Source organism: Embiotoca jacksoni, unplaced genomic scaffold (assembly GCF_022577435.1).
Source record: "Embiotoca jacksoni isolate LCO1_2020_lvr unplaced genomic scaffold, fEmbJac1.0.p SCAF_24, whole genome shotgun sequence".
NCBI lineage: Eukaryota > Metazoa > Chordata > Actinopteri > Embiotocidae > Embiotoca > Embiotoca jacksoni.
The window spans coordinates 1,397,472-1,424,492 of record NW_027185375.1 but is presented as its reverse complement, the minus strand read 5'-3'; the positions used below and the strand labels follow the sequence as shown (position 1 = coordinate 1,424,492).

Genomic DNA, 27,021 nt, shown 5'->3' with positions numbered 1-27,021 from the left:
AGAGCTGTAAACCTACACACACCTGTTGTGAACTGCTTTCTGATGGTCGGTGTCTGTCTGGAAACGCTGGTTTTTCTCTTTGAGGTCCCACTTCTTTTCCAACGGGCTGTTTTTTATTTTATTTTATTTTATTTTGCATTAAATTGCCTTCCTCCTCGTGCAGTGCTCCAGTTACGCTGTAGTTATTTGTGTTTCTTTCCCCTTACACGTACAGGCCTGTTTCCCCATCGCGCGCTTTCCTGGCGCGCGCATGCGCGCGTGTGCGCGTTATTTGCTCTCCGTTTAACCTCAGAACAGCGATTCGAGGCGACTCAACACGGCCGCTTTCAAATCTCTCTCTCTCTCTCTCTCTCTCTCTCTGTCTCCCCCCCCCCCCCACCCCGCCGCTCCTTTCCCTCCCTCCTCTTCCTACCTGATTCAGATCCGCTCCGACGCTATGCGTATGACCGCGTCTCGCTCTCTCTGCAAGACGAGCACCGCCGGAGAGACCCCGCACGCTGCCGCCGCCGCCGCCGCCGCTGCTGCTGACCGCCCGCGAGCACCCAACGCCGGCTGACGGAGCCACCCAGGCCGGGCGACAAGAGCGGGAGACACCGCCAAAGTGAATAACCTCCGCCGGAGCAGAAGCGGGTGCAGAAATTTAGCAGCGAAGGTAAAAAAAAAAACAGTTGTCCACATTTGATCGACACATGAGAGCAAACGGAGGGTTTATTTGTGCAGAGGAGGTGGCCGCGCCGCGCCGCGCCGTGCCGGTGGCCGTCCAGGTCGCTGTGAATGTTTTCGGTTTCTTGACAGCTGAGCCGACGCGAGCCCGTTTTTTTTTTTTTTTTGACGAATATGCAGGACTTCAAATCGACTATTGATATTTATTTATTTTTTTGCGTGTCCGCGGAGGGCTCCCGCGGTAAACGGCGACACGGACGGAATGAACGATGAAGCCGAAGCGCTCGACAGCCTGTTGTGCATCCCGGTTTTTTGTTTATTACTCTTTAAAAAAAAAAAAATAATAACAAAAAGCGTGTCCATTTATCAGGCTGATAAACCCGCCCGTGTGTCCGCGCGCTGCTTTTGACTGAAAGCCCGTGTTTAGCATTCATGTGTTGAAGTTTGGTGTCACCGGGGGGCGGCAGTAAAGTGAGATGCAGACAGGTTTTTTTTTTTTTAATCTTTTTTTTTTTTTTTTGAATAACGTGTCCACATCGTAATCAAGGAAACGCGCGCACACACACACAGGCGACACTTTTTTTTTTTTTTTTTTTTTTTTTAAATGTATTTTTACTCGTGCGTTTATGAAACGTGCACGTGCGCCGAGGCTGCATGGAAAAGCTGCATGTTTTGCCTGTAAATGAGGCATATCATCATCATCATCATCATCATCATCATCAACGTCCTTGCACTGTATTTGCTCATCATCGTCGTCGTCATCACCACCACATTCGTCTTCATCTTCACCAGCCTCCATGGCAATAAAGAGCCACTCCGCATCACAACAGCTCCACGGGGCGAGCCGTGCACCTCGGAGTGTTTTCACACACTTCAACAGCAGGAAGAAGAGGAACTGAGAAGCAGAAGTGGCCCCTCGTTGTGTCTTTAGCGCTCTAACTGACGGAGATAAGAGCCGAGAAACACAGTTGTTTATGTGTTCCGAACTTCCAGCGAGGGGAGCTGCCAACACCTCTGAATAAAAATAAATAAATATTTATATGTGTAAAAAAAACAAAAAAAAAATCTTCAGCGAGCTCCTCTCCTCCTAATCAATAATTCATCCCTCCATATTTTCCAGAGTTGGCACCGAGATCGTCGAGAGGACGAGAGCGTGGCGTCCCGGAGACCCGCCGTCCCGCTCCTCGTCATCCTCTCCTCTCTTCCTCTGCTCAGCCGAGCTTTCACCTCGCCCAAACCTTCCTCTTCCACCTCTCCGTCAGAGCTTCTCCTCATCCTCCTCCTCCTCCTCTTCTTCTTTCCATCCACCTCCGCATCTCTCCGTTTCCCTCCACCTGTCCGGGCCGTTCCTCCCTCACCCCTCGGCCTCCGGCCGGAAACCCGCCATGGCGTCCAAACTGAGCCCCAACGTCCTGTACGTGGCCGGGCCCGGGGAGTCGCTGGGGTCGCCCCAAGCCGACTCCGAAAGGACTCATATCGTGAGTACCGCTCGATCCACATTCAAATTTCAAGGTGCAAAAGACTGTGCGCACGTGGTCTGACTGCAAAGTCGGGCTACGACGAGAACAAGGTTTCCCACTTTTCAGTCGCAAAACAGCACAGACTTACTTTCTTTGTCCAAAAACTAGGCATCGGTTTCACTTCCACATAAAGGGTTAATACTGTTTGGTCCCGCTACTGTTGTGGTGCCGTCGGGTTCGAACAAACCACCAGAACTTTTTGCAAACACAAGAGGCAGACCTGCATCTGTCCTTTACGTACAACTCTTTTTTTTTTTTTTTTGGAGTGAGGTTGTATCCGTAGAAACGGTGTATTACTCTGCAGTAGATGAGGGGTCAGCACGTCCCAGGTTTTGAGAAGCAGGAAGCTGCGCCAGCACGTACGCCAAGCTCGGCTCCGCCGTGCGAAAAAGCGCTTTAAAGCCACGTAAAACCAGTTTAAGTGTCCGCAACGTTGACAGTGTTTTCACCACTTTACCGCAGATGGCCGATGTCTGTTTCTGACAGGGAACCGAAGCTAGGATTTCGCTCTCTTCAAAGCCGCCAGACTCCTTTGACAAAAACTGTGATTTTTACCACGCAGAACACAGGAGTCGCTCGTCGATTGGTCAATGTATCATTTTTTGTAAATGGAGTCTGGTGTCCTTTTTCTTTTTCTTTTAAACGTAGCTAGAATATGTTTTGTCGCTGACCTCCGTCCACAGCTGTGCATAGCTTAGATTCCACGTCGTTACCGCTGCCTGCCTCTCCAAACTGCAGGTACCACACTGACTCTCACCCCGTACAGCCCCACTTCAAACAAACTGAACTATCCCTTTAAACCCTGCAGAAATGTCTTCCTGCTTAATAAATATTTGACTGCCTCGGCTTGACCTGCTGCAACCTAAAAAGAGGGAGCAACAAAGATATTTAAGGGCTCAAAAGACTTCTTTATTTCTTTAAGTGTAATTTGAGGTGAGGTTACATAATCTAAACATTGGCGATATAAAATACTCACCATACATGGCTGAAATGGTAACTAATATGAACTTTTATTCGAGGTTGTTTTTTTAACCTTGTTTTCCACTTGTGAAAAACTGGTTTTTTTATTTCCAGTCCCACACATGCCCACTCCTGCAGAGATTGTTCACGCTGCAGGGAAAAAAAAACAAGACACACATACATGTAAATACAAGTTAAGTTACTCAGCAGCCCTTAACTATGTGAGCATGCATCTTTTTAAAAAAATAAATAAAAATGCTTTTGTAATAAAACAAATAGCTTCCAGAGGTGATTTCACAGCATCTTAACACCGGTGAATATAAATCGTCCCTATAAATGGCACAAATCCTCCCAGCAACGCCGGAAGTGATGGAATCCAAACACAACCCGGTGTTCGCACCGCAAGCATCAGGTTGAACGAGCCGAGAGAAGTCCAGTCGTTTCCAACGGGGTCAGACAACCGGGGGGAACTCGGTCCAACGTGTTAACGAGCGCCTTGGTCAAGGAAATGCTGCGGCCCTGTTGGATTTCTGGGTAATTTAGTTGCCCCGACGTCACGATTTGTTTCCTAAGCAGCATTTTATTCAAATTCGGACTCTTTTAAAGTCACAGCAACAAATCAGCTTTTAAAAAAATGATCCGTGGAAACATCCGAAGGAGAGGCTTTAGCTGCCTCTGCGGCCCGTAGAAGTCACATCTTGTGTACTTTGGGTCATTTTCTGGACTAGCAGTTAAAATTCCATAATTTAGTTGCAGATATCTGTTTTTCTTTTACAGTCAGTGTCTTTTATTTTGAAAATATTCATGGCAACAACAGCGGGGTTTAAAAGGTGGTGTGGGGAAAACATTGTTAGGAAACAGCTTTTAGATCATTATATAGGGGAACTCTTAAACATGAAACTGCCTTAAAAATAAAAATATAAACAAATACTGGATGGAAAATATCAAAATTAAAAAAGGGGGTGAAGGAGCTTTTTCTAAAATCCTGGTTTAAGTAGTTTTGACTTGTTGAACATCAAATTTCAGAAGAGCACAATCTTTATTTTTACTTGCTTTTATTTTTCCATTTTCTTTTAATTATACTCAGCTAGTGCTAGTTTGGTATGATGTTATGTACTGCTACGAAAGGGCGCGTGAAAGAAGCAAAGTCTCTTCTGAGTCAGTGGCTAAACTTTTCCATTACAGTTTAAAATGGAAACTTTCAGTTACCGAAGCCTTCACATGAATTGTTTTGTCATTTTTGTTTTTCTGGTCTTCTTCCAGGCCAGTGAAGCAGGAGAAGAGTCATCGGACAGCGACGGAGAACAAGAAGAGACGTCTCACAAGCTGATCCGCAAAGTGTCGACCTCGGGACAGATCCGGGCCAAGGTAGGACCAGATGTGTGTGTGTGTGTGTGTGTGTGTGTGTGTGCGTGTGTGTGTGTGTTAAATCTATTAAACCAGGTTTACTGCAGTCACTGAAATTTGACAATCTGTGGCCAATGTCAGGTAAGAGTTTACAACACCACCATTTTGTATTACTGACGATGGATTCAGCTGTTTTCTGACTTTTATGAAACGTCGAACCCTTTTCGAGAGATCCTCTGAACTTCGTACATATTCAAATGTGACGTCTTCAAGGTAAAAAGCAACATTAGCACACCAGGGAGGGATGCAACTTTCTGGTTCAGGAAGGTAATGTTCACTTAGTTTGGGAAAAGTCATGGAATATCTCATCAGGGCCACGTCGGGGAACCCTGATTTTAACATTTCGGCCGCTCAGTTATTTAAGAGCTAATGTAAAATGTAGGCGTCTCTCTGAAGAATGGAAGTGTGCGTGAGGATTTGATGCCTTATCTGAGGCCGATAATCACACGCATTTTGAAGGCGCAGGGTGCTTTACCCTTCACCTTCTCTGTCTGATTGTCTCTCTGGTTTATCGACAATTTTAAGTCAGATCTCTGATCTTATCCGAACCCTCGTCTGAGTCAGCTGACTTCCTGGTCCACTTCCTGCCTGCGTCACCTTCCTCTCTTACCAACCGCAGTGATGATGAGTTGTGTTTAAAATCTCTGACAGGCGCTCTGGCGTACTCACACAGCCTCCTTTCCTGCAGTGGACCTGTGATAGCTGCTTATTGGCAACTGGACTCTGTTTTACTGGAAGATATTGATGTCATGATATGAGCCTCTTACTGGCATTTAAACACACGGACACAAATGTGTGTCGTTATTGGTGAGCTAATATCCACAATTAGAAATGCATCATTATTATTATTGTGTTTGTGTGTGTGTGTGTGTGTGTGTGTGTGTGTGTGTGTGTGTGTGTGTGTGTGTGTGTGTGTGTGTGTGTTGAAATCATTATCCATTACCTGCATTGACTGTCAACTCCAAAACACCCTCAGATCAATAGGAGAAACGGGATACCCGGCAACCCCTGTCGCCACGGGGATGGCATCCCATAATGCCTCGTTTGTTTCCCGGTGCAAGATAATGGTATCGGATATCAGTCTGTATTGATCGGCTAATCTCATTGGACACCGCCATAATGTGCTGTGTGCATATGAATACTCCGGGTGGTTGCCACGGTTACAGTGTCAAAATGATGGGTTAAAGAAACAGCGTCACCTGTGCAGTTTTTATTAAATCATACAGTAGAAAGTGATAATGGGAGGATTGTTTTTAGTTTTTTTTTCAGAAAACTTTATTTCCATGAACAAAATTATTGAATCGTTAAACATTGTAAATTTAAGTGCAGTCAAAACACGCTGAAGGACATGAAATATAAACATAGACGATGAAAGGATAAAAATAAAGAAAGAAATTAAAAATGAATGTGTGATGACACTTAAAAACTGCCAGTTAAATTGTAAGTTAATATTTAAGTTTGTCCATAACTTTCTTAAAATTGTATAGTTTAACACAAATGTAAACAAAAAAAAGGGAAATACACGTTTGTTTTTTTAATGAACATTTTTGATGAAAAAAATGTTCTATTAACAGCGTCACATTTACAATAATATTATAGATTTTGTAAAATGTTTATAATAGTTGTGATTTTGTAAATTACCGCTAAACACTGTCCAAAATGTGTCTTTAAAGTTTTAATTTCCAAAGAGACCGTTTCTACAAAAAGTACAATCATCGTCAAACTGTGTGACAAGTCAGATATAAACACGAGCGGGACATACTGGGCGTTCTTTACGATTTTTTGTTTTTTTTGTTTACATATTTTCGAGACATTATTGGGCGTACAGTTTTCACGTGTGGGAGAAACCTTCTTCAACTTTACAGACTGGAAAAATTCTCTACCTAAAAATTTTAAGTCCAAAATGTAATTCAATTCCATTTTATTTACACAGAGTCAAAACAAAGTGCCAAAGTTATTTTAGGACAGTAAAGACAGTCAGCATTATAGAGAGAAACCCAACATATCAACAATTCAAAGTCATTATTTAAAAAAATAAAAAAAATTCAATCTTCAGTTTTCTTAACGCAGCTCCTCTCCTATTGGCCGAAAGAATCTGCTGCTCGCGGTGGTTGTGGATGTCGGATTCACCTGATAGGTCTTTGTAGTTTACACGTGTGCGTGTGCGTGTGCGTCCATTAGATTGTGTGTATCTCCGGTCATGTGACTTGGATTAAGCTCGTCATCGACTTCGGGATTATGCTTCAGTGTGAACAACAGCTTTAGCGGATTAGCATCTTTGTGTATCCCTTTGTTTGTTTGTTTGTATTTACGTGTAGGCGTGAGCTTCGCTTCCCCCCCGCGCCGTCACCGTACTTGTTGGCGCGGCTAACCGTCCGTCGGCTCCCTGGTTAAGGAGTTGCTAATCCTCCTCCGCCGCGGCACGGCACTCTGACACCGCCGGATCAATCCAGCTGCTCGCTCGCGACTCCCTAAACAATTGTGCAGATGCCGCGATAAGCCCTTCAGAAGACGCGGGCGTGTCATTTCCATGACATTTCATCTCGCCCCGAGTCGCCGCTCGCGGCTCGCTCTTCGGCGTTTTCGTAAACTAGAATTTTTGTTGTTGTTGTTCTCGAGTTGAAATGAAATGCTGTTTTCCCACTCCAGCCCCTGCAGGCGTGTGCAGCAGACAACCGCTCGTACCGTTAATGTTCGGCTGCTGCTTGCTGCTCTGCAACCCGCTCTGTAATCAAAATGAATGTGACCTCGGAGATTTGCTAATTGGCCGAGTCTGTAAAACTCAACCCCCAGACTCCACCGGCGAGATTGGATTGCCGGACCGATGGAGATTGATTTGCTGCGTAATCTCGTTTTGATGTCTTTGCGAGAATCTGTTTTTTTTTCTTTTTTTCTTGTTTTTTTTCTTGTTTTGTTTTGTTTTGTTTTTAACCTGAGTCAGAAATGACCTGTTCTGCTGGGAAAAATAAAACAAACCATTTCTGGTTTGTTTTAATATGAGAAATTGAATATGAGAAAACGTTCCCCGTCTTTGTCGCGCGTCGTCTCCTCCCCTTCCTGCCTCTCGCTTTTACATTCGGTGATCTACTACATCGGTTAGCGGCAAACGTGCCCCAGAAGGACAACAAGAAATATCCATCTGTTTTTAAATGCGCTTCGAACTAAATAAAACTGCGAGGCAACCCAGACAGAAGGTTATTAAAAAAAAAAAATACTGCAGCTCCTTACTTCTTTGTTTCTGAACGTCCGCTATCAGCAGACGTAAACCAGATGTTGTGTTTTGTTCACAAAACACTCGAGAGCAATGATGACGGTTTCTAATCTTAGTGATTTATCAAACCGACTGACTAAGATGGAGCGCAGAAAAAGTCAACTTTATCTAGAAGGGTTTACTATAGCGATCATGCCCAAATGTTAGCGGCCCGGGCTCCTATCATCTTCTCTATTTCTAAAGTCTTTGGTGCCAGCAGGTGTCTTATCGCCATAAATCCTTCTTTTTTTTTTTTATTACCTAAGAGGGTAAATACTAACAACGAATGAACGTCTTAAAAAGCTTTTCCACATTCATTTAATGATTTTGACCCCTGGACCTGAAAGTCAGAGGAGTCGGTTTAAAGAAGCGGCCGGGCGCCGTCCTGGCTTCATTTCAGCTGCGGTGCTGCTGTTTACAGAAACGCTTTTAAATGTTCAGCTTCAGTTTTCCGCTTTCTTGGTTTTCCGACGCTCGTCGTTGTTTCTTGGCATTTTTCGACCGCGCCTTTGGTGGGAACGAAATTAAAACAAAAAAATGACAAAAGCGACGAGGCGGTCGGGTCAAAACGTCCGGCGGGCGACGCGCCCGCGGCAACCTCGACCGCTGGTGCACCTTGAAGCGTGAGTCCGGCCTTTAAGTGAAGCAAGCCGCGGAGAAGTGCATCTGCTCGTCTTCTCAGTGCAGACTATTATTGTCTGTGGCTCCAGAAGCCTGTTCCTCGGTAACCAGCTGAAGCTCGAGCTTCTCTACGTCTTCTCTGCTCGGCTGATTGCTCCCCTGCTCAGATGGGCTCTCGGGCTCTCAGGATTTTGTTATTTGTAAAGGTAACGTGTCAGCTGCGTCACGTGTTGCAGCAGAAGTCCTGAAGTTTCTGTTTGTGTGCTTGTTAATCATCTTTTTGATGACCGACCTCTCCGATTTTCTTACTTTCTTTTTTGTCTTTCCTTCTTTTTCTGTCTCTCTCTCTCTCTCTACCTCCAGGCTCGATTACGTAAGGCCTCGCACTCTTTCCTCCTCCTCTTTCTTTCTTTCCGATCCTGTTCTCCTCATCCTCCTCCTCATCCTCCTCCTCACCCTCCTGTTTGTCTTGCTCTCACTTGCTGTGTGGAAAATATAAGGAGACACGGGAGGAGATTGAGGCACAAAAGCAAACAGCTTCCGTGAATTGTGTGTGTGTGTGTGTGTGTGTGTGTGTGTGTGTGTGTGTGTGTGTGTGTGTGTGTGTGTGTGATTTCATGTGCCCGTCCATAACAGTTTGCGTGATCTGCCTACTCAAAGCCACAGAGGTGGTGGCACAAACACACGCACGCACACACACACACACACACGCGCGCGCGCACACACACACACACACGCACACACACACTCTCTCTCTCTCTCAGAAAAGGCCAGTCCCTTCATTATGCTGCTCGTTTCCATCTTTCTCTCCTCCGGACTGTAATTCCCTCCTCCTCTTGTTTGCTAATTTCCCAGCACGCCTTCACCCCTATTGTGTTGAGCATCACGATCTGGTCTTCTCTTCTTGAGGATCTTTACCCGCTTCCTGTTGCTTTTAGATTCCGCTTTTAGCATCTGCACCTCAACGTCTGTTTTAGACCAGAGGAATCAATAAACACGAACTTTTCTCTGTTTCCCAGCCGAACCCGTTTCCGTTCGAAAATAGCAGCACCGCTTTCAGATTATATAACCAGTCATATTTCTGGTGTTTTGAGTGGTGACCAACAGGTAACACTTCTTTTTTTTTATTTCCGTCTCTCTCTCTCTCTCTCTCTCTCGCTCTTTCATTCCTGTGGATTTCCTGCACGGTGCTTTGCTGGAAACAAACCCACTATATTTGTTCTTTTTTATCTGCATCTCGCTCCCTGCGCAGAAATCTGTGTGGGTGTTCACTGCAATGGAGATGAGGACGAGTTATAGATGTGTGTGTGTGTGTGTGTGTGTGTGTGTGTGCGTGTGTGTGTATGTGTGTGTGGAGAGGGATGGAGGGGGTGACCGAAATGGCTTGAGGAGAGTGCATGAGTGTGTGGGATGGCCAATGTTGTGTGTGTGTGTGTGTGTGTGTGTGTGTGTGTGTGTGTGTGTGTGTGTGTGTGTGTGTGTGTGTGTGTGTGTGTGTGGAGAGGGATGGAGGGGGTGACCGAAATGGCTTGAGGAGAGTGCATGAGTGTGTGGGATGGCCAATGTTGTGTGTGTGTGTGTGTGTGTGTGTGTGTGTGTGTGTGCGCGTGTGTGTGTGTGTGTGTGTGTGTGTGTGCGTGCGCGCTTTGATTTATGCCCTTGGCTTGATGTGATACAGCTGCAATGGTGTGTGGGTCAATACGAGAGAGGAAAGAGATGGAAAGACAGAAGGAGCGAGAGGGAGAGACGAAGGTGGACACAAGGGGAGAAAAATCGGCAAGTGGAAAGTAGCAGAGAGACAGATCCGGAGTCCGTTATATAAGAAAGCCACACAGCAAACAGCAGGCGCTAATACCCATATTTACCATCACAACAGGTTGGCAGGACTGCTGAGGAGGCGGCCTCACTATTTAAGATGTGTTATTCCGTCAAAGATTGCGCAGAACACATTGTTTGTATCCTCGAGGCTTAACAAACAGGCTCGTTGCAGTCTTTGCCTCCACATTTCCGACATTTAAAAAGCTCTCCACGTTTCGAAAACGCTGCAAAAAGGCTTTCTGTCTTCTCTGTCTGTTTTTCGCCGGTTTTCTCGATACCTTTAAAAGTACTGAGCAGGTCGGTCATACGTGGAACAAAGCAAGACAAAGGGACGTCATATCGCTGGCGCCGTCTGTTTTTTACGCGATAGACATGGTCAGTCTTTGAGGTAAATGCTCGATTTATTTAACCAATTGAGATCCTTTATTCTTGGATTTCCACAGTTTCCACGCTGGGATAAAGAGTCTCCCAGGAGACCACACAAAACACAACCCCCGGGCGCGTAACGCCACCCGTCAGCCCACTAGAGGATAACGTGTCAGTTTCACGTTTCGCCTCGCCGAAGCGTGCAAAAGCAAAAGTTCATGGTTTGGGTTAAAATGGTAGCGTTACAATAGTTAAATACGTTATGTAATCCGTGCAGCTTTCTCTGGGATCTGAACGCTGGTCTCCTTGGTGAAAGTCTTTAGTTTTGACATCCAATCCTACCTCTCAACTTTATCACTCTTTGTACTGGACTGACAGGTTTATTGCACACTTTGGCGTTACACCCGCATTACACCCGGGCTGCAAAACAACAGCACTACACGCAAACTGAAAGTCACCTGCAGTTTATTGAAACAAGAAAGAGAAGTTAACAAGTCAAACGCAAAGATCAGGAAATAATTGAAATAAATGTACATATTAAAAAGATGGAAATTACCAATGAAATCCAAAAACAGCGTGTGACTCTTATCTGCCAGATGTTAACAGCCAACGTACGAACGCCCCCGTTTCCCCCCCCGCAGGTAAAACACAAGCCCTCAACGATACAGGACCCAATCACCATAAAATTGTTATAGTAGCGGGGGGGGAAAAAAATCAATACACTACCTTTTGAAATTAAAGCTCCACAGTCATATCAGCTCTTGGAGCAAACGGCAATAAACACGGATCGGTGTGTCACATGCCAGCAAACAAGCAGATAAATCAATATTTCATCATTTGATAGGAACTGAAAACCTCCCTTATGCTCCGTCTCCTGGCCGTTTGATGCCCCACACCGTCTCTGACTGACATCAAGATCGTCCAGTCATCAAAAAAAAAAAGAAGCAGCGAGGCTCCTTCACTCTGCCTCCTGATTGGCTGATGGTCGGCGTATAAAAAGCGGTAATACGCAAAGATCTGCCTGCCGGAGACGGTAATAATGAGTTTGTAAATGTTAAACCTGGCTGTCTTTCTTTTGGACTCATTCTCTCATAAAGTAGATTTAAAGTGGTAATTGTGCCATTACAAAAAAAAAAATTTTAAAGCTAAAAATGTCTCTTGGCTGCCACTTTACTGGAGCAGAAATAATATCTGACATTATACAAGTACAATCCTCCTCCAAGGAGCATTCAAATCTAGCAGCTGCTGGTAAAAAAGAGCAAAATGATGATACACAAAGGCAGCTGCTTGTATATAACACTGAAAACGTTTCACTAATGATAAACCTATCAAGTTTGATTTATTAAAAGTGGATAAACATATTATCTTCCCTTAAAAGCTACTCTTCCCGATTCATATTCGCAGCTCCGAAGCGCTTCCAAAATAAGTGCTCGCGTTTCACAGTTAATCAATAATAAAGCAGCGAACATGCCATGATCCACAATAGACACAGCGTCTAATATCGATTTGCAATAATGAAATTACTCCGCAAAGGCTGTTAATCATCCATGCAGGAGTGCACTCGACCGAGCACGCGCCGTCTGAATGCTGAGCCTCTCCGTCTCCCGGACCGACCGGTGTTTGTTAACGGGCCGCCCTCGAACTAACTCGGTTTCTATGGATTTAGACCCTCCGACCGGAGGACTCTTCACGGGCAAAGAAAGGAGGAAGTCCTCGAAAAACTCCACCGCGCACTCAAAGGAGCGAAGGAAGTCCTTCAAAACGTTGGTTTTCAACCGGTCCGGCCTCGGAACACTTTTTTTCCTTTGCCATTAAGTTGTGAATCAAATGTTTTACACAGCATATACATATATATATATTTATTTATTTAATTTTTTTTCATGCAATGCCTTCATGCGCTGTTAAATATTTTCAATAAAGGCAAGAAGAAGTGCAGCTAAAAGTGAAGCTAGGGGCCGAAAGCCCAGTGAAATAAAAAAGGCTACCTCTAGAATTTTATGATTTTCGGACAAGTTTAAACTGCCGATGCTCATCAAGTTTTAAGAATCGACGTCGAACTGCATAAAATATGAAAGTCAGACTCGTCTCATGTTAACCTGTTGCCCAATGCTCGCATGAGAGCCAACTACCGATGTAACGACGGCCGTTTTGGTTGTTGCTGTCATGACAACAGAGACGGCAAACGGCTACTGCACGCATGCTGCGTCGTGACAAATCTATGTCCTTCAAAATAAAAGCACGGCATCAGAAATTCCTTTTCAAAGTAAAAGTTTATTTTCCCCTCTTCTTCTTGTATTTATTTATTTATTTTCACGCACACATCCGAGAGGTACTGCTTTAAAAAGGCGTAAAGGACCGATGTTGTTAAGTGGTGGTTTTTTTTTTTTGTTTTTTTTTTGGGGGGGGGAGTCTTATATTCATCAAATTACCAGAAAAATGTGCTTGTGTGATTCTAACAAATCTTATTTTGGAAGAGAAGGCCACGATAAAGTCAGAGCTTGTAGACTGAATCTTTGTGCTAATTTTTCTTTAGACACTCACTGCTTTTTTTTAAAGCAAAAAAAAAAAAAAAAAGGGAACAAAATATATTAAAACACAGCAGGAACTATTTTTATGAACTACACTGGTGGCGGCTGATAACATTTAATAATTTCCATAGAACAGTCATAGGCTTGCTTTTGCGACCCGATTTCACTCCTCGCTTCACTTTTTGTCTCCTTTTTTTTTGTTTTGTTTTTTGAACCCTCTTTTCACCGTTTGCTCTTTTGTGTCCGTTCTTATTTCGATGCCCGTCTTTCATCGCCGCCACCTGGCTGTGCTTTATTCCTCCCTCCTTGATCTCTACATGCTCCCTCTCTCTCTCTCTCTCTCTCTTCTCTCTGACCACCGACGCTCATCATCCCGTCCTTCCTCTTCCTTTCCCTTTCATCCCGCCCTCCTTCATCTGTTCTGCCCTGTTGCTCATATTCGACAAATTAAGATGCTTTCTTCTTCTTCTTCTTCTTCTTCTTCTTCTTCTTCTTCTTCTTCTTCTTCTTCTTCTTTATCTTCTGACTCTTTGTTCTCTGACACTCTTTCTTTAAGTCCACCCACTTTTAAGAGGAGTCCTACTTACTTCCTTAATATCAAACTAATCACCGTCACCCATTTAAAAAGTGCACTTAAAAAGCTGTTTCTTGTTTCGTATCGAGTTTTTCTCTGTTTTGATCCGGAGATGCGCGTTTTTTTTTTTTTTTTTTTCACATCATGTTTTATGGATTTAATCTGTGAAAGAAGCTCTTTTGGTGAGACCGACGCTGAGCTGTCAGTCGTATCACGTGGGCTTGGACAGCTGACGGTTTGCTCGGCCGTTGAGCTGGACGGTTCAGTTGGTTGTCAACACGAGAGGTTTTCAAAGTGCTCATTCTTTTAAAGGGAAATCTGACTCTGATGGGGTTGAAAATCTGTGGAACCAGACAGTCAAACCCATTTTCCACTGACAGTACCTCCTCGGCTCGGCTTGACTCTACTTGCTTTTTTTGGGGGCGGTGGGGGTCCCAAACGGGACAACATTATTCTCGTGGGGCCGACGAGGTGCCGAGTGAAACGCGAGACTCATAAACGGCGTTCATAGACAATCTTTCCACAGACACTCGTGGTTAGTCTTTTTTCCTGATTGTGTTTTTATCTGCTTGCTGCCGTCACCTCCTCTACACGCAGAACGCAAAGCCTTTCTTCCTTTTATCGGGTCTCGTTTTTTTTTGTTTTTTTTTGTCGCTTTTCTTGTCTTAACCTCATTTCTTGTGAACATTTTGAGTCGCGTCTGTCGAACGCCAGGTGTTTGTTCATTTGAAAGAGTCTCACCTCGTGTCGCGTCATTTTTCTCACGGCGACCTGCGTTGAACATGAAGGTTCATACGTGGAGGTTTATACGCGTTTAAACGCCGGCTGAAGTCTCTCACCGTCACTGCTCTTCTCCCTCCTGCTGTTTTCCCTTTTTCCTCTTCCAGCACGGCCTGTCATTCCCTCCCTCCTTTATCTGCAGAGTCTCTCGCCTCCATATGTCTTCAGTCTGCAGGAGGCCATTAAGGCAAGCGTGTGTGTGTGTGTGTGTGTGTGTGTGTGTGTGTGTGTGTGTGTGTGTGTGTGTGTGTGTGTGTGTGTGCGTGTGTGTGTGCGTGCGTGTGTGTGAGAGACAGAGTTTATGAGTTATCTACATGGTGACAATCACTTTGGAAATGTGCTAATAATGAGGAGACAACAATATCGTGTGTGTGTGTGTGTAGTCACAAATGAACTAATGTGTGCTCCCAATCAGCAGCAGCTCGTGTGTGTGTGTGTGTGTGTGTGTGTGTGTGTGTGTGTGTGTGTGTGTGTGTGTGTGTGTGTGTTTGTGTTATCACTAATGAGCGAACACATTTCAGTCTTGACAGGTGTGCGTTTGTCTGCGCTTGTAGAGACAAGTGTGTGTCGCACCGCTAATGTGCGAATGTGCGTGTTATCAGTCTGTGAAAGGTGTGTGTGTGTGTGTATGTATGTATGTGCGTGTTCACAGCCATGTCGTGTTCCTATCGCTCTCTCCACTCATTAATGAAAACTGACAACACAAAGCAGGAGTTTAAGCGTGTTCGTCTGACGTCTGTTTTCCGTGCCAGTCAGCGATACATTTTCAGTCATCTGGTTGAAGTGAGTAAAAGCTGCACACTTTGGGAAGTTTCCTTCTGGTTTTCTATACTGTCGGCGAAGGCTTCTCACCATTTTATCCTGTAACACAGGGTAACACAACACGACTGTGACTGTGACGTATGGATCATTTTAATAAGAACAACTCTGCCTGTTTCTCTTGGAGCCAACCTCTAGTGGTCCTCGGTGGTATTGCGTTTTAAGGTCACGTCGGCCTTGGCTTCATTTTTCAGACCCTAGAGGCTCGGTCCACTTTTATATGCAGTTAGTTTGTCCATTTAAAAAAAAAAAAAAAAAAAATACCGAACGCCGTCAAAATATTGCAAAGAGGTTTGTCACGCTTGGCTTAAACTTTGCAAATACATTACAACGTTACGCGAAGCATGCAGTTTCTCCCCTGAAAATATGAGAACATCCGTTTGGGAGCGATGACGAAAAGATAACGTTCAAATAAGCGCGAGTAAATCCTCAGTACCGTATTTCCATGCTGTCCCCCCCCCCCGTCTTCTCTTTTTCTGTTGCAGCTTCTTTTTCTGCAGAGATCGGACGGCGGCAGCCGGTTTGTCCCGATACGCTCAGCTCCTGATCTTTCAAAACTGTCGTGGAGGAAAATGTAGTTTTGTTTGCCAATATTTCCAACATTTGTTTTCGATTTGGAGGCAAACCTGACTCGTGACAAGATTGTAGCAGCCGTGTACAAAATGTCAAATAGTGAATTCAAAAAAAATGCGTTTAATGTTTTGTTGGTTTGAGGTTTAGTTTAATTTCAGTTTAACCTTCAAGACATTTTTTTTTTTTTTTTTTTTAAATCATTGACATCGATGTGTTTTATGTGTTTCACAAGACAGAAGGAGGCAGCTAACTTGTAATGGCCAGCAATGATTGAAATGAAGTAAAAAAAAATATGGCTTCTACTTTGTCAGCAGCAGTCGGACATAAGTCTAAAAGGGCTTCCTGAAGTGCAATTGGCAAATTTTTTTTTTTTTTTGATCTGCTGTGATTACGAGGCCGTGGGAAAGTTTGCATTTATTTTTGCCTTTTACTCAGCGAGAAAAGAGGAAGGATGTGCTAAAGAAGAACGACCTACTAATAGTTTGACGTGTTCGGCTCACCGTCATGCAAATAAATGTCTCCTGTTTTGCGCCGCGTTATCGCTTACTGTAACGCTGCACCTTGTGATCGTCGCGCTGCTCGGCCAACATGTTTCTGTTGGTAAGAACCAGAGGCAACAACATTTCCTCTGATGCTCTGCTGCTGTCACACGTTTGGCCTGTCGGGGTGTCGGCCTTTGAAACGCGACGACGAGCAAGAGGGCGCGCGCACTCGTGCTTCTCCATACTTTGTATTGCTTCTTTCCTCGTTTCCCCTTTGGTGTTTGTTTAACTTTTATTCCCTTTTCTTGTGTTTGTTTTTGAACATTGATGCCTAGGTTTTGCTTTTTCTCTTCTTTTTTTTTGTTTTTTTTTAACACCCCCTATCTCTTCATCTTTTCTCTGTCGCTGTGGCCAAAAATAGACTCTCTCTCACAGGGTTTTTGACAGCCTCTCTCTCTTGAAACCTCTTTAACAGGAAGCAAGAGACAGTCACCACAACACACTCGCAGATACACACACACACACACACACGCACGCACACAAACGTGCTGCTTTTGCAACACTTCTGTCCTGAGTTTCTGATTCAGTTTATTCTTTTTTTTTTTTCTTCAGCTAACTTTGCAAAATCAGCCATTTTTATTGTTATTATGAATTTATTTAATTTCTTTGACCTTCTGGTTTTCTCATTGTGTGTGTGTGTGTGTGTGTGTGTGTGTGTGTGTGTGTGTGTGTGTGTGTGTGTGTGTGTGAGAGTGAGTGAGTGAGTGAGTGAGTGAGTGTGAGAATGTGTGTGTGTGTGTGTGTGTGTGTGTGTGTGTGTGTGTGTGTGTGTGTGTGTGTGTGTGTGTGTGTGAATGGGCTGTCACACGCCTCGACTTGAAGTGCCACATGAAGAGTAACAGTCTGAGTCAGCAGCATGAAAAAACATCTGTTAATGACACTTGAAGTAAAGACTGCACTCCGTGTGTGTGTGTGTGTGATTCTGGTCTCTACTCACTGCTTTTCACTGCTGTTACTTCCACTCGTATCTTCCTGCAGTTCCAGTAATTAGATTTAATATAAATTATTGTGATTATCGCAGCTTGCTGTGTTGAAGTACATCTTTCATTGTTACGCAGCGGCTCGCAGGACCCACTCTCATTAAGTTGGCCTCCCAGCTCATGACTCAAAGAGGTTTTTTTAGCGGGTCTCTCGCTTCGATGGTGCCCCACTGCACAACTTCAGTGTTTATAGTGAACGCTCAAAAATAGTTTTCCCGGGTTTGACAAATATCACGCGTTTATAGTTTATAAAATGCATTCTTCAAAGAGAAATAATCCAACTTGTTTGCAGTTCCAAGTTTCTCGTTAACACTTGTAATGCAGGTCTGTCATAAAACTGTTTTTTGTTGCAGTACCGCAGTTGGCCACTGGGGCAAATTGTCAGCCAGGCTAACTGACGGTTTTTATGCGTCCGTGGTCAGTAGGCTCTGGAGTTGTCACATTTTAGTCGAAATTCAAACATTTGTTTGAACGTCATTAACATTTGAACTGTAATGACCCGTTCAAATTCAAAAACTACAGTCTACATGCGCGGTAGATTGTTTGAAGTGGTCTTGCCTCGTCATCCAGCAGAGGGCTCTCTAACAAATCACCACCAGATCGACCTATTGTAACCCCTGTTTGACCCCGTCCGATCATTAATTCGTGATCAGACGAAGGTAAAATGGAGGACAGTCACGACACCAAAACTATTTAATATTTTATATTGCAAGTGAGAAAAACCCGACTGCTGGAAACACAGGGGGGGGGGCGGGGGGATTCAAATTTTGTCAACAAATTGTGTGTCATTCGCTATTTGTTTCAAATGTAATTGTTTTTTTTTGTTGTTTTTTTTTTTTATAAAAGTGACAGGCCGAGCGTGCATCACAAACTGAGGTAGTGAACATCTGGGCGCAGCTCCAAAAATCCGCTATTTCCCCCCTTTTGCCCTTTCGCTCCACCTTCGAGCTCGTCCAGTCGGAACAAGCTGCGCTTAAAAATCACTTCTACCGTTCGGCGTGGTCGCACGACGCCCGAGTTCAAGCTCATTCCTTCAAGGTACTCGGTACAGATGGAAGGGAGCAGGTGGCGGACGCTGCGGGTCGGCCGAGGTGTTCGACCGCGGGCCGACAGCCGTTGCAGAGGGAACAAGGCTTCCTGAGCGTTGTGAGGAAACGGTGAAAATCGGGAGCTGAGGCTAAACTTCCTCGATACTAAAGCAGTCTTACGAAGAGCGTTGGGAAGCGGTGAAGGACTTTAAGACGCACTCTGAAGAAGTGAAAAACACAGATCGCGTCAATGTTTTTCAGACCTGTAACTCACAACTCCCTCTGCTGTCTCGCTCGACCTCACTGGCCTCATAAACGTGCGTTTTAGTGTAATATATCCTCTGCCAGTTGTTGTTGTTGTTGGTTTTTTTTACGAGTCGTGAACCTGTGTAGGTGTTTGCTTCACTTCCTGTACTGTGTGTTGCACCGGAGGGCTTCCCTCTGTATTCCCTGTTGGTTATTTTGAAAAGTTGCAGTAGTATGTTTAATGCGTCATAGATTTTATTTACACACATAATTATAGTATGTCTCATCCTGATGCTATTGGTGCTATTGGTATTGATCATTTTTTCATAATAAAAGGCTGCGTGGATTACATTTTTTTCATTATTTCTCAACTACTGTTGGTGCTGATGCTTCTGCGGACACTAAAGTTTCGTCAATCAGTCAATTTCAATGGGTAGAATTAATGAATTATTACAGTAATGCAAAGTCTGAGTGTTTTCTTTGAAACTCCCTCGAGAGTTTTTTGCTTCTTATCGAGTTCAGATTTTGCATTTTAAAATGCCGTTTAAATGCGTAATTAAACTGCTGTTTCAGTGTTACGAAAAGGCCTCGGCTGTCATTTGAAAGGAGTTGTTATGTGGCGTGTTACAACATGCAAATACTGCGACTATCTATCCCGCACCGTGACTCCCAACCTGGAACGGAAACCTCCGCCCCAATCAGACCTGCAGCGCGAAATCGCTCGCTGTACACCGCAGAAGTTTTAACTCATAATGCCGAAAAGTTTAGAGCAAATCAAATAAAAAAAAATAAAATAAAAAATGTGCAGAGGAACAGCACGAGCCAAAATGTCAGTGGGAGGAGAAAGCAGCGCATTTTCAGCGAGAATACATTTTCGCGAGTTCGGTGGGTCAAAAGTTACCGCCTGCAGAAATAAATCATTACAGAGGTCGGAAGTGTTTTTTGGTTGCAAAAACTGACCCGAGGTTTTCATGAATCTTCCTGTAAGGCGAGTAAAATCGAAAGAAAGAAACGGACGGGGAACTCGAGACGGCAGTGGAAGGATGTGGCTGCCCTTCTGAAAACACACGTTATATTTTTAAAACAGCTGCGTGTGTAACAGGAAGATGCTTTTCATCACGAAACAGGAGGTGTGGAGGGTGAGAAAAATCAGTAGACGGGTAGAGAGATACAGTAGACGTGTAGATTAATAGGGGCGGACAGATAGATAAATATAATGTCAGTAGTATGAATGAATACATTTCCTCCGTTGCTATATCTGGAGATAGATTTCCAGTTGTGAATCTTTTGAAGACTGTAATTTCCCCCGATCTCGTTCTCTCTGCTGTGTTTCTGCGCTGAATGACTCAAAAGGCACCAAACAAGATGCAGAATGACTTTGAAAAGCTTTGAAAGAGGAGAATTGAACGTCGACTGAATGTCTGTTGTCACAAAGTGTCTCGGAGAGCAAAACAAGCAGGGATCACTGAAATCAAGTTCAATGCATACAAAAAATAGTGTTATGAACCATAGACACGCACACACACACACACGCACACACACACGCACACACACACACACACACACACACACACACACGCACGCACACAGCTTGCCTAAATATGGTCACTTCTGGCGCCGAACGAGCAAGATGGACAAAATCTGAACTGGAGGTTTCGTAACGGCAGCTCACACAAACAACGGGTGACGTCAGTGTCGGCTGCCGATTGACACAAACCACAGAATAGAGAGTGGAAATGTTTGCTCTCGCCAAAGGCGCAAACAGAAACGAAAGTTAACGCCAGATTCTTTGATTATCACACCCGTTGTCCAATCGGATGATTAATTCATCCTACATTCAGCGGCGCCATCGGTATTAATTAACTTTCAACGTCACGACCCCTTGGGCTGAGACACCCGGACAGTCACATCCACTTCTCGGCCTTTACAGACTGTGCACTTCCTGTCTACATTTGGCTCCCCGACTTCCTGCTGGCGTCCGCAAGACTTTTAATTTCATTTCAGCACATCTGGCAAATCTGCAGCATCTCAATTAGTCGAGATGGGACACCGTCGTGTTGATCCAGCTCCACTTCGGGCCTCAAGCTTGATGAGGCCGGCGGATTTTTTTTTTTATCACGCACAGCTTGATTAGTCCAGCTTTTAAATTTTTAAATGCGGCATTTTGTTGATACACTCTGTTGCGTTACGTCTGATCGCTGAAGCCTTCTAATTTTTCAATATGAGTTGTCCTTTTAACCTCGGGCCAGCAGTGCTTCTTTCTTTTTTTTTCTTCTTCTTCCTCTTCTTCACTTTCTTTTGACCGGGCACTTAGCTTAGTTGGCCTGCGGAGGCTTTCCAGTCTTGGAACAAGCCCGCCCCTCCTACACCCCCCACCCCCCCCCTCCTTCCTTCCCCTGAGACTCGGGCCAAGGACACAACTGGCACAAAAAAAAAAAAAAAAAGACGAGGACAAGACGATTTATAATCATATTAGGAAGGAGCGCTTACTCGGCCTCAAGTCTCACGAATGCCAATTTCTCTCCATTTCCATCTCTTGTCTCGCTCCCCGACTCGGCCTTTTTTTTTGCTTCCCTTCTGCCTCCGCCGCTCTCTTTCCTGAGTCATCCAGCTTGATGCTTAGCCAGCCACTGAATCATATTAGAGGTATTGGCAAGTTATCAGGAAGACGGCACATACCCCCCCCCCCACGCCCCCCCCCCCCGCCCTCGCCCCCCACCCCATTTTTCTGGGTAACGAAGCCACGCGCGAACCGGCCTCGCGTACGCGCAAACTCGCACCTCTCCGAATACGTACGCGCGGCCAAAACTTGTGACATCCTCACGGAGGGGTTTTTCCCGGCAAAGAAACTGCTGTTTTCAAAAGAAAAGCCACATCCTTTGAGGCGCGGAGCGGGGTCGAGGGTGGAGTGTGCGTGTGGAGCTCACTGTTTGTTTTTGTTTTTTGAAACAGAGCTGATTGAATATCAGTGTTTAACAATGAGAGATGAAGAACGAGTGGACGAAGAATGAAGAGGAGGAGGAGGGGAGCGGGAGGTGTGTGTTCATTGGGTGTAATGCTAGAAGGTAGCGCCGCGTAGTCCTTTGTATCTAAAAAGTAGGCCTGTGCGTGTGTGTGTGTGTGTGTGTGTGTGTGTGTGTGTGTGTGTGTGAGAGAGAGAGAGAGAGAGACACAGAGTCGAAGAAGAGAAAAATCAAACGGGAATGTGTGCTGAGAAGTGTCCTACATAACCCCTGCATGTGCGTTTATGTGTCTCACACACACACACACACACACACACACACACACACACACACACACACACACACACACACACACCTTACTGGAAGAGCTCTGTGGTAAATCTGTTCGTGAAGGCGCAGAAGATTGAAGCTCGGGAATCTGCCTTCCTGAACGTGTGTGTTCACCGCATGCAATTAACTGAGCAAACACATAAATGTCAACACGGTTTCTGAGACACGTGTCTGTGTGTGTGTGTGTGTGTGTGTGCGTGTGTGTGTGTGTGCGTGTGTGTGTGTGTGTAGTGTGTGTGTAGTGTGTAAATAGCAGCAGAACATACAACACGGAGAGCTTTCGTCACCGTGTCTCCGTTTCATGAGTGAGTACATCAAAGTCACTTTTAATTGAATTAACATGAACCACATAATCATGACATTCAGCAGCGTCATTGTTAGAGCTCCATTTTAAGACCACATTTCCCATGAACACGTTTGCTTCCTTTTTAAGAAAGAAAGAAGGTTTTCTCTTTGTTGTTATTGAAAATCATCATGCTGAAAAATAATCGTATAATCATAAAAAGAAGAATTTTGAGATTATATGGGTTTTTTTTAAAGGGAAATTTCACAATAATCCCAAAACAACATGTTGGATTTACATATTTTCTCCCTCAAGATTTATGTTAAACAGAAATCTTTTTTTTGGTCCAAACTTAGTTTTCTCTCCGTCGTTATTGAACATCAACATTTTGAAACTGTTAAAAAAAATATGTATTTATTTTTTTCCATTTTTGGTTAATCCATAGATTATAATAAAAAATAAAAAAATCCCATTTTAATTTAAAAAAATCACAAGTTTCTAATTACATAATTTCTCCCTGAAGATTTATGTGATAGCAGAAATCTTTTTAGGCCCAAAGAAAGTTTTTCTTTTTGTCAATACTGAAATTAAAGTGAAAAATGAGGCCAATTTAATAACCTGAGAGAGCAGATGTATTAATGTGGAGGCGTTTTCTAAAATCCAAACAGTTTGAAGACAACGGATTTAGAACAGCGAGCCTTTGTGACGGCGCGGGGGCTCGGAGTCGGAAACATTTTTCCCAGGCAGGGAGCGTCGCGTTGCATTGTGGGAAGTGTGTAGCTTTTGACCCGGACTATGGACGAAGTCTCACTCGTCAAACTTTATGAAAATGTAATAATACACGGATGCGCTTTGTGTATTTGAGCTCCCGTCAGACTGATCGGATATATTTATTTTTGCAAAGACCACCAGAATGGGCCTTAGTTATGATCCCATTTGTTTACGGTAAATAATGTCACATCTATAAAGGGGATGATTTACTTCTGTTTAAATTAGTAAAAAAAAAAAAAAAAAAACTTTTAAAGTTCCCATTCAAAGATCGTAAACTAATAATAGACATCAAAGTTCCCATAAATGTCATTTTATAAACTTGTTAACGAAGTGAGGATCGTTGGGCAGCCATATTTTCTCACCTTCGAATCGAGCGGTCATGAATAGCAGCGAGCGTAGATAAGTGTTATTGTTTTTTTTTGGTTTAACTTATTTCTTATTTTAGCTCGTGCATGAAGCATGTCTGCAGACGGATGAGCAGATATGTGCACATGATAAGATCTTGATTAAGCTCCCCACATCTTTGTGTGTGTGTGTGTGTGTGTGTGTGTGCGTGCGCGTGTGTGTGTGTGTGTGCGTGCGTGCGTGCGTGCGTGCATGTGTGCAGCAGTGTGTGTTGTTGTTGTTGTTGCCGAAGCGCAGGATTCCCTTCAGTAAATAGACGCAGGAATCGGAGACACAGATGGAGTCTTGTGTGCTTCTGTGGAATAAAAAAAAAAAGCCACACACACACACACACACACACACACACACACACACACACACCCATGTTTGTCATGCTTTCTGCACCGCCACTAACCACTCAGCGAACTCTTTGTAGAAAAAAAGTCTATTTTGGTCTATGTTTGAGAAACCGAGCTTATTCTGGAAACGGGCTGTTACTGTATATGGTTAATCCCCAAACCGTCCTCGCGCTCTGTTTATGCATCGGGTTCCGTTTCTTTCTACTTCTCTCTTCAACTGTATTTTTATTTTTTTTTTCCCTTTTTTTCCTCTTCCTCTTCCGCTTTTTTTTTTTTTTTTTTAAATCGTCCTTTCTGCGTTTAACTTTTCTTTTTTCCTCACTCTCTTTCTTTGTTTTTCTTCCCTTCTCATTCGTTCTCTTTTATTCTTTCTGATGTTCTTTTTCTTGCCTCTTTTGTTCCTGACTTGCTTCCTTTTCTTTTTCTTTTTTTTTTTTCATTCCTCCTTCTTTTGTGACTTTCTCTCCGTCTCTCTTCGGTCACTGCAGAGGTCTTGTCGGTGTGTGCGTGTACAGACATGCTGCGCGACTATCTGCTGAATGCGCACGCACACGCGCATGCACGCAGACACACACACACGCGCACACATACGCAAACTCGTTTTCACATGAATACACAGGGATACACAAGATATGTGTAGCGTTGCATGCGCACGTTCACCCACCTGTTATGCAAGCGAGAGACGGGAAGAGAACGTGCTGTTTCCACACAGGAGCAACACACCTTCTCTCCATCTGCTTTCTGTCTTTTGAATTGTTTCGTTTGTTCTTCATTTTTATGGTCGACCACATCGTCTTCTTCTTCTTCTTCACTTTGTTGTTGTTGTTCTTCATCGTCTAATTCTTCTCCTCCTTGTTCTTCTTCTTCTTCTTCTCATCCTTCTTCTCCTTCCTCTCCTTTTTTTTTTTTTATCTCCTTCTTCTCCCGCGTCTCCTCCTTTTTTGTCCTTTGTCTCCTTCGTTTCTTTCTTTGTTCCTCCTCCTCCTCCTCCTCATTCTTCTCCTTCTCCCCGTTCTTCTACTATTCATCCTTCTTCGTCCCCTCTTGTCAATCCAAAACTTAAATTTACATTTGACTATATTTCTCCCATTAGATAACTTATGTTTTAGGACGTTCATTATGACCTATTGCATCTCAAAGAAAATGGCTACTTGCTACTTTCACTGGAAATAAAATTTTATTTATATTGGCTTTTACAGGCGTAATGTTAAAGGTGGAATCATTTTAAGACATCAAAAACTGGGAATTAGTTCGCTTATGGTTAATATGAATAACTTTGGTTTAACAGCTCGATGCTGTTGAGTGGAAATTAGGTCCTAAAGGCAAGTTATACTGAAATATCCTTATGGCAAAATAAATATAAATCAAACACAGGTTATGGAATTTTACTTTAGACTTGTTTAGACATTTAAAATTCTTTGTTTTTCACAATGATTTGCAAATTCTTTCCCCAAAAACGTTTCAACAAGTGCTTAAAAGTTGTCTTTCAGTTACATCTCGTCGGACAACAAACGTTCACGTGAAGAAACAAACCCGATGAAGACTTTTAAACTTCACAAGAAACGTACGATATTTTAAATCGCGTCACGCGTTCAAAAGCAACGAAAGGGAAATTCGGTGCATCGTTGCTCGAGCAGAGCACGACATCGCTTCCGTCTGCGGTTGCACAACATGTTTCCAATTACACGTTGTCGTTAATGTACAGCGGCAGCCGCCCGCCCACCCGAACGCGTCGAATTAACCCGCCTACGGACGAAAAGCACACGCTGTAATCCTGAGCTTCCTGCACCTCCGCTATCGGAGCCGAGCGCACGCCGGCGTATCCCCAAATAAATAAAAAAAAAAAAAGAAATATGGAAAAAGTGTTTCAGCGCAAAACGTAAAGGATAGCAGGAGGAAGAAGAAGAAAAGAAATGAAATATTGATGTCAACAGCGGCGTGTTCATTCGGCAGCGGGCGGCGTACTTGAAAGCAAACACGTGAGCGAGGAGACAAATTCGAGTCATCGTTAATCAAAACAATCCAAACCAGAGGAATTTTTATATTTTTTTTTCCTGCCCACAAGAATTGAGACATGAACAGTGCAGCCGTGTGCTCATACACACATAATAACAGCGGCAACGCGCGCGCGCACGCACACACACACACACACACACACACACACACACACACACACACACACAATACACACATACATTTGTCTCCATTTTTAGAGCCTCCTCTGGGATATAGAGTCTAAATTTAGAAGGTCATTTTGTTAAACAAATACAGCATCAGCCTGCTGGAAGATTGTCAAAACACAGTGGCCATGTGTTTCCATCAGTGTGTGTGTGTGTGTGTGTGTGTGCGTGTGCGTGTGCGAGCGTGTGTGTGTGTGTGTTTATGAGCGTAGATTTATCTTCTTGTGGATGTGTGCGCGTAATGTCAGGTTATATTAACTGCATGTTTTATGTAAACAGCAAAACCCAAAGGGAGAGAGAGTAAATGGAGGAGAGGGAGAAGGAGAGGGAGAAGGAGAGGAGGAGGAGAGGAAAGGAAGAGGACAGCGGGTGTGTAGTAGCAAAAATGGAAAAGAGGGAAGTGGACAGAGGTGTGTAGGAGGAGAGAAGAGTTCACTTTCATTAGTATGATAGATAGGAGAGAAGCCCTCTTTAACCCCCACACACACACGCGCACACACACACACACACACACACACGCACACACACACACACAGACTTTTTTTTACACGAGGACACGTGTATGTTTTGCAATAGCGCCCACTCGGCTTGTGCAAGTCCCCGCGGCGCAGCTCGTCCTCACAGTTCAGAGTTTCAACACCGTTTCCCAGCCTGGTCCGAGGCTATCGTTTCATAATTGTTGCGTCTGGTGGTGGTGAAACGACGTGCAGGAGAGGATAACCTTTGCGTTGCCGTCCCGCCGCCACCTCAACCCAGTCATGCCGTAACGGTCACGGGGGTTTCAGTTCCCCCCCCCCCAAGTTCGAATTTGCGGCACAATTTGACGAGATGAATTTCAACGCTGATTTTAAAACAAATTCTTTATATCAAATTCTTTCTTTTTTTTCTTTTTTTTTCAATCATTGCTGTGAAAATCAAACTATTTCAACAAACCTCGTACAAATACAATCAATGGTTAAAAAGCACATTTTGTTGAATTCATATTATTAAATTAGGGTTCAATAATGTCCCCCATACTAGAGGAATAGCATGTTTTTTTTTCTGTAGTTTTAGAGCTTATATTTATATTCTCTTCA

The 27,021-nt window shown here is 43.9% G+C and overlaps 1 protein-coding gene across 1 annotated transcript in view; it reads left to right on the top strand.

Moving 5' to 3' along the window:
* Positions 1 to 317: 317 nt before the first annotated feature.
* Positions 318 to 27,021, top strand: part of LOC138203942 (diacylglycerol kinase delta) — a 71,414-nt gene continuing 44,710 nt past the window's right edge. Inside the window, exons 1-3 of the mRNA XM_069158971.1 lie at positions 318 to 652; positions 1,784 to 2,141; positions 4,407 to 4,511. Of these exons, the coding sequence (XP_069015072.1) occupies positions 2,049 to 2,141; positions 4,407 to 4,511 (198 nt within the window). The 5' untranslated portion in view covers positions 318 to 652; positions 1,784 to 2,048. The remainder of the gene's footprint in view (positions 653 to 1,783; positions 2,142 to 4,406; positions 4,512 to 27,021) is intronic.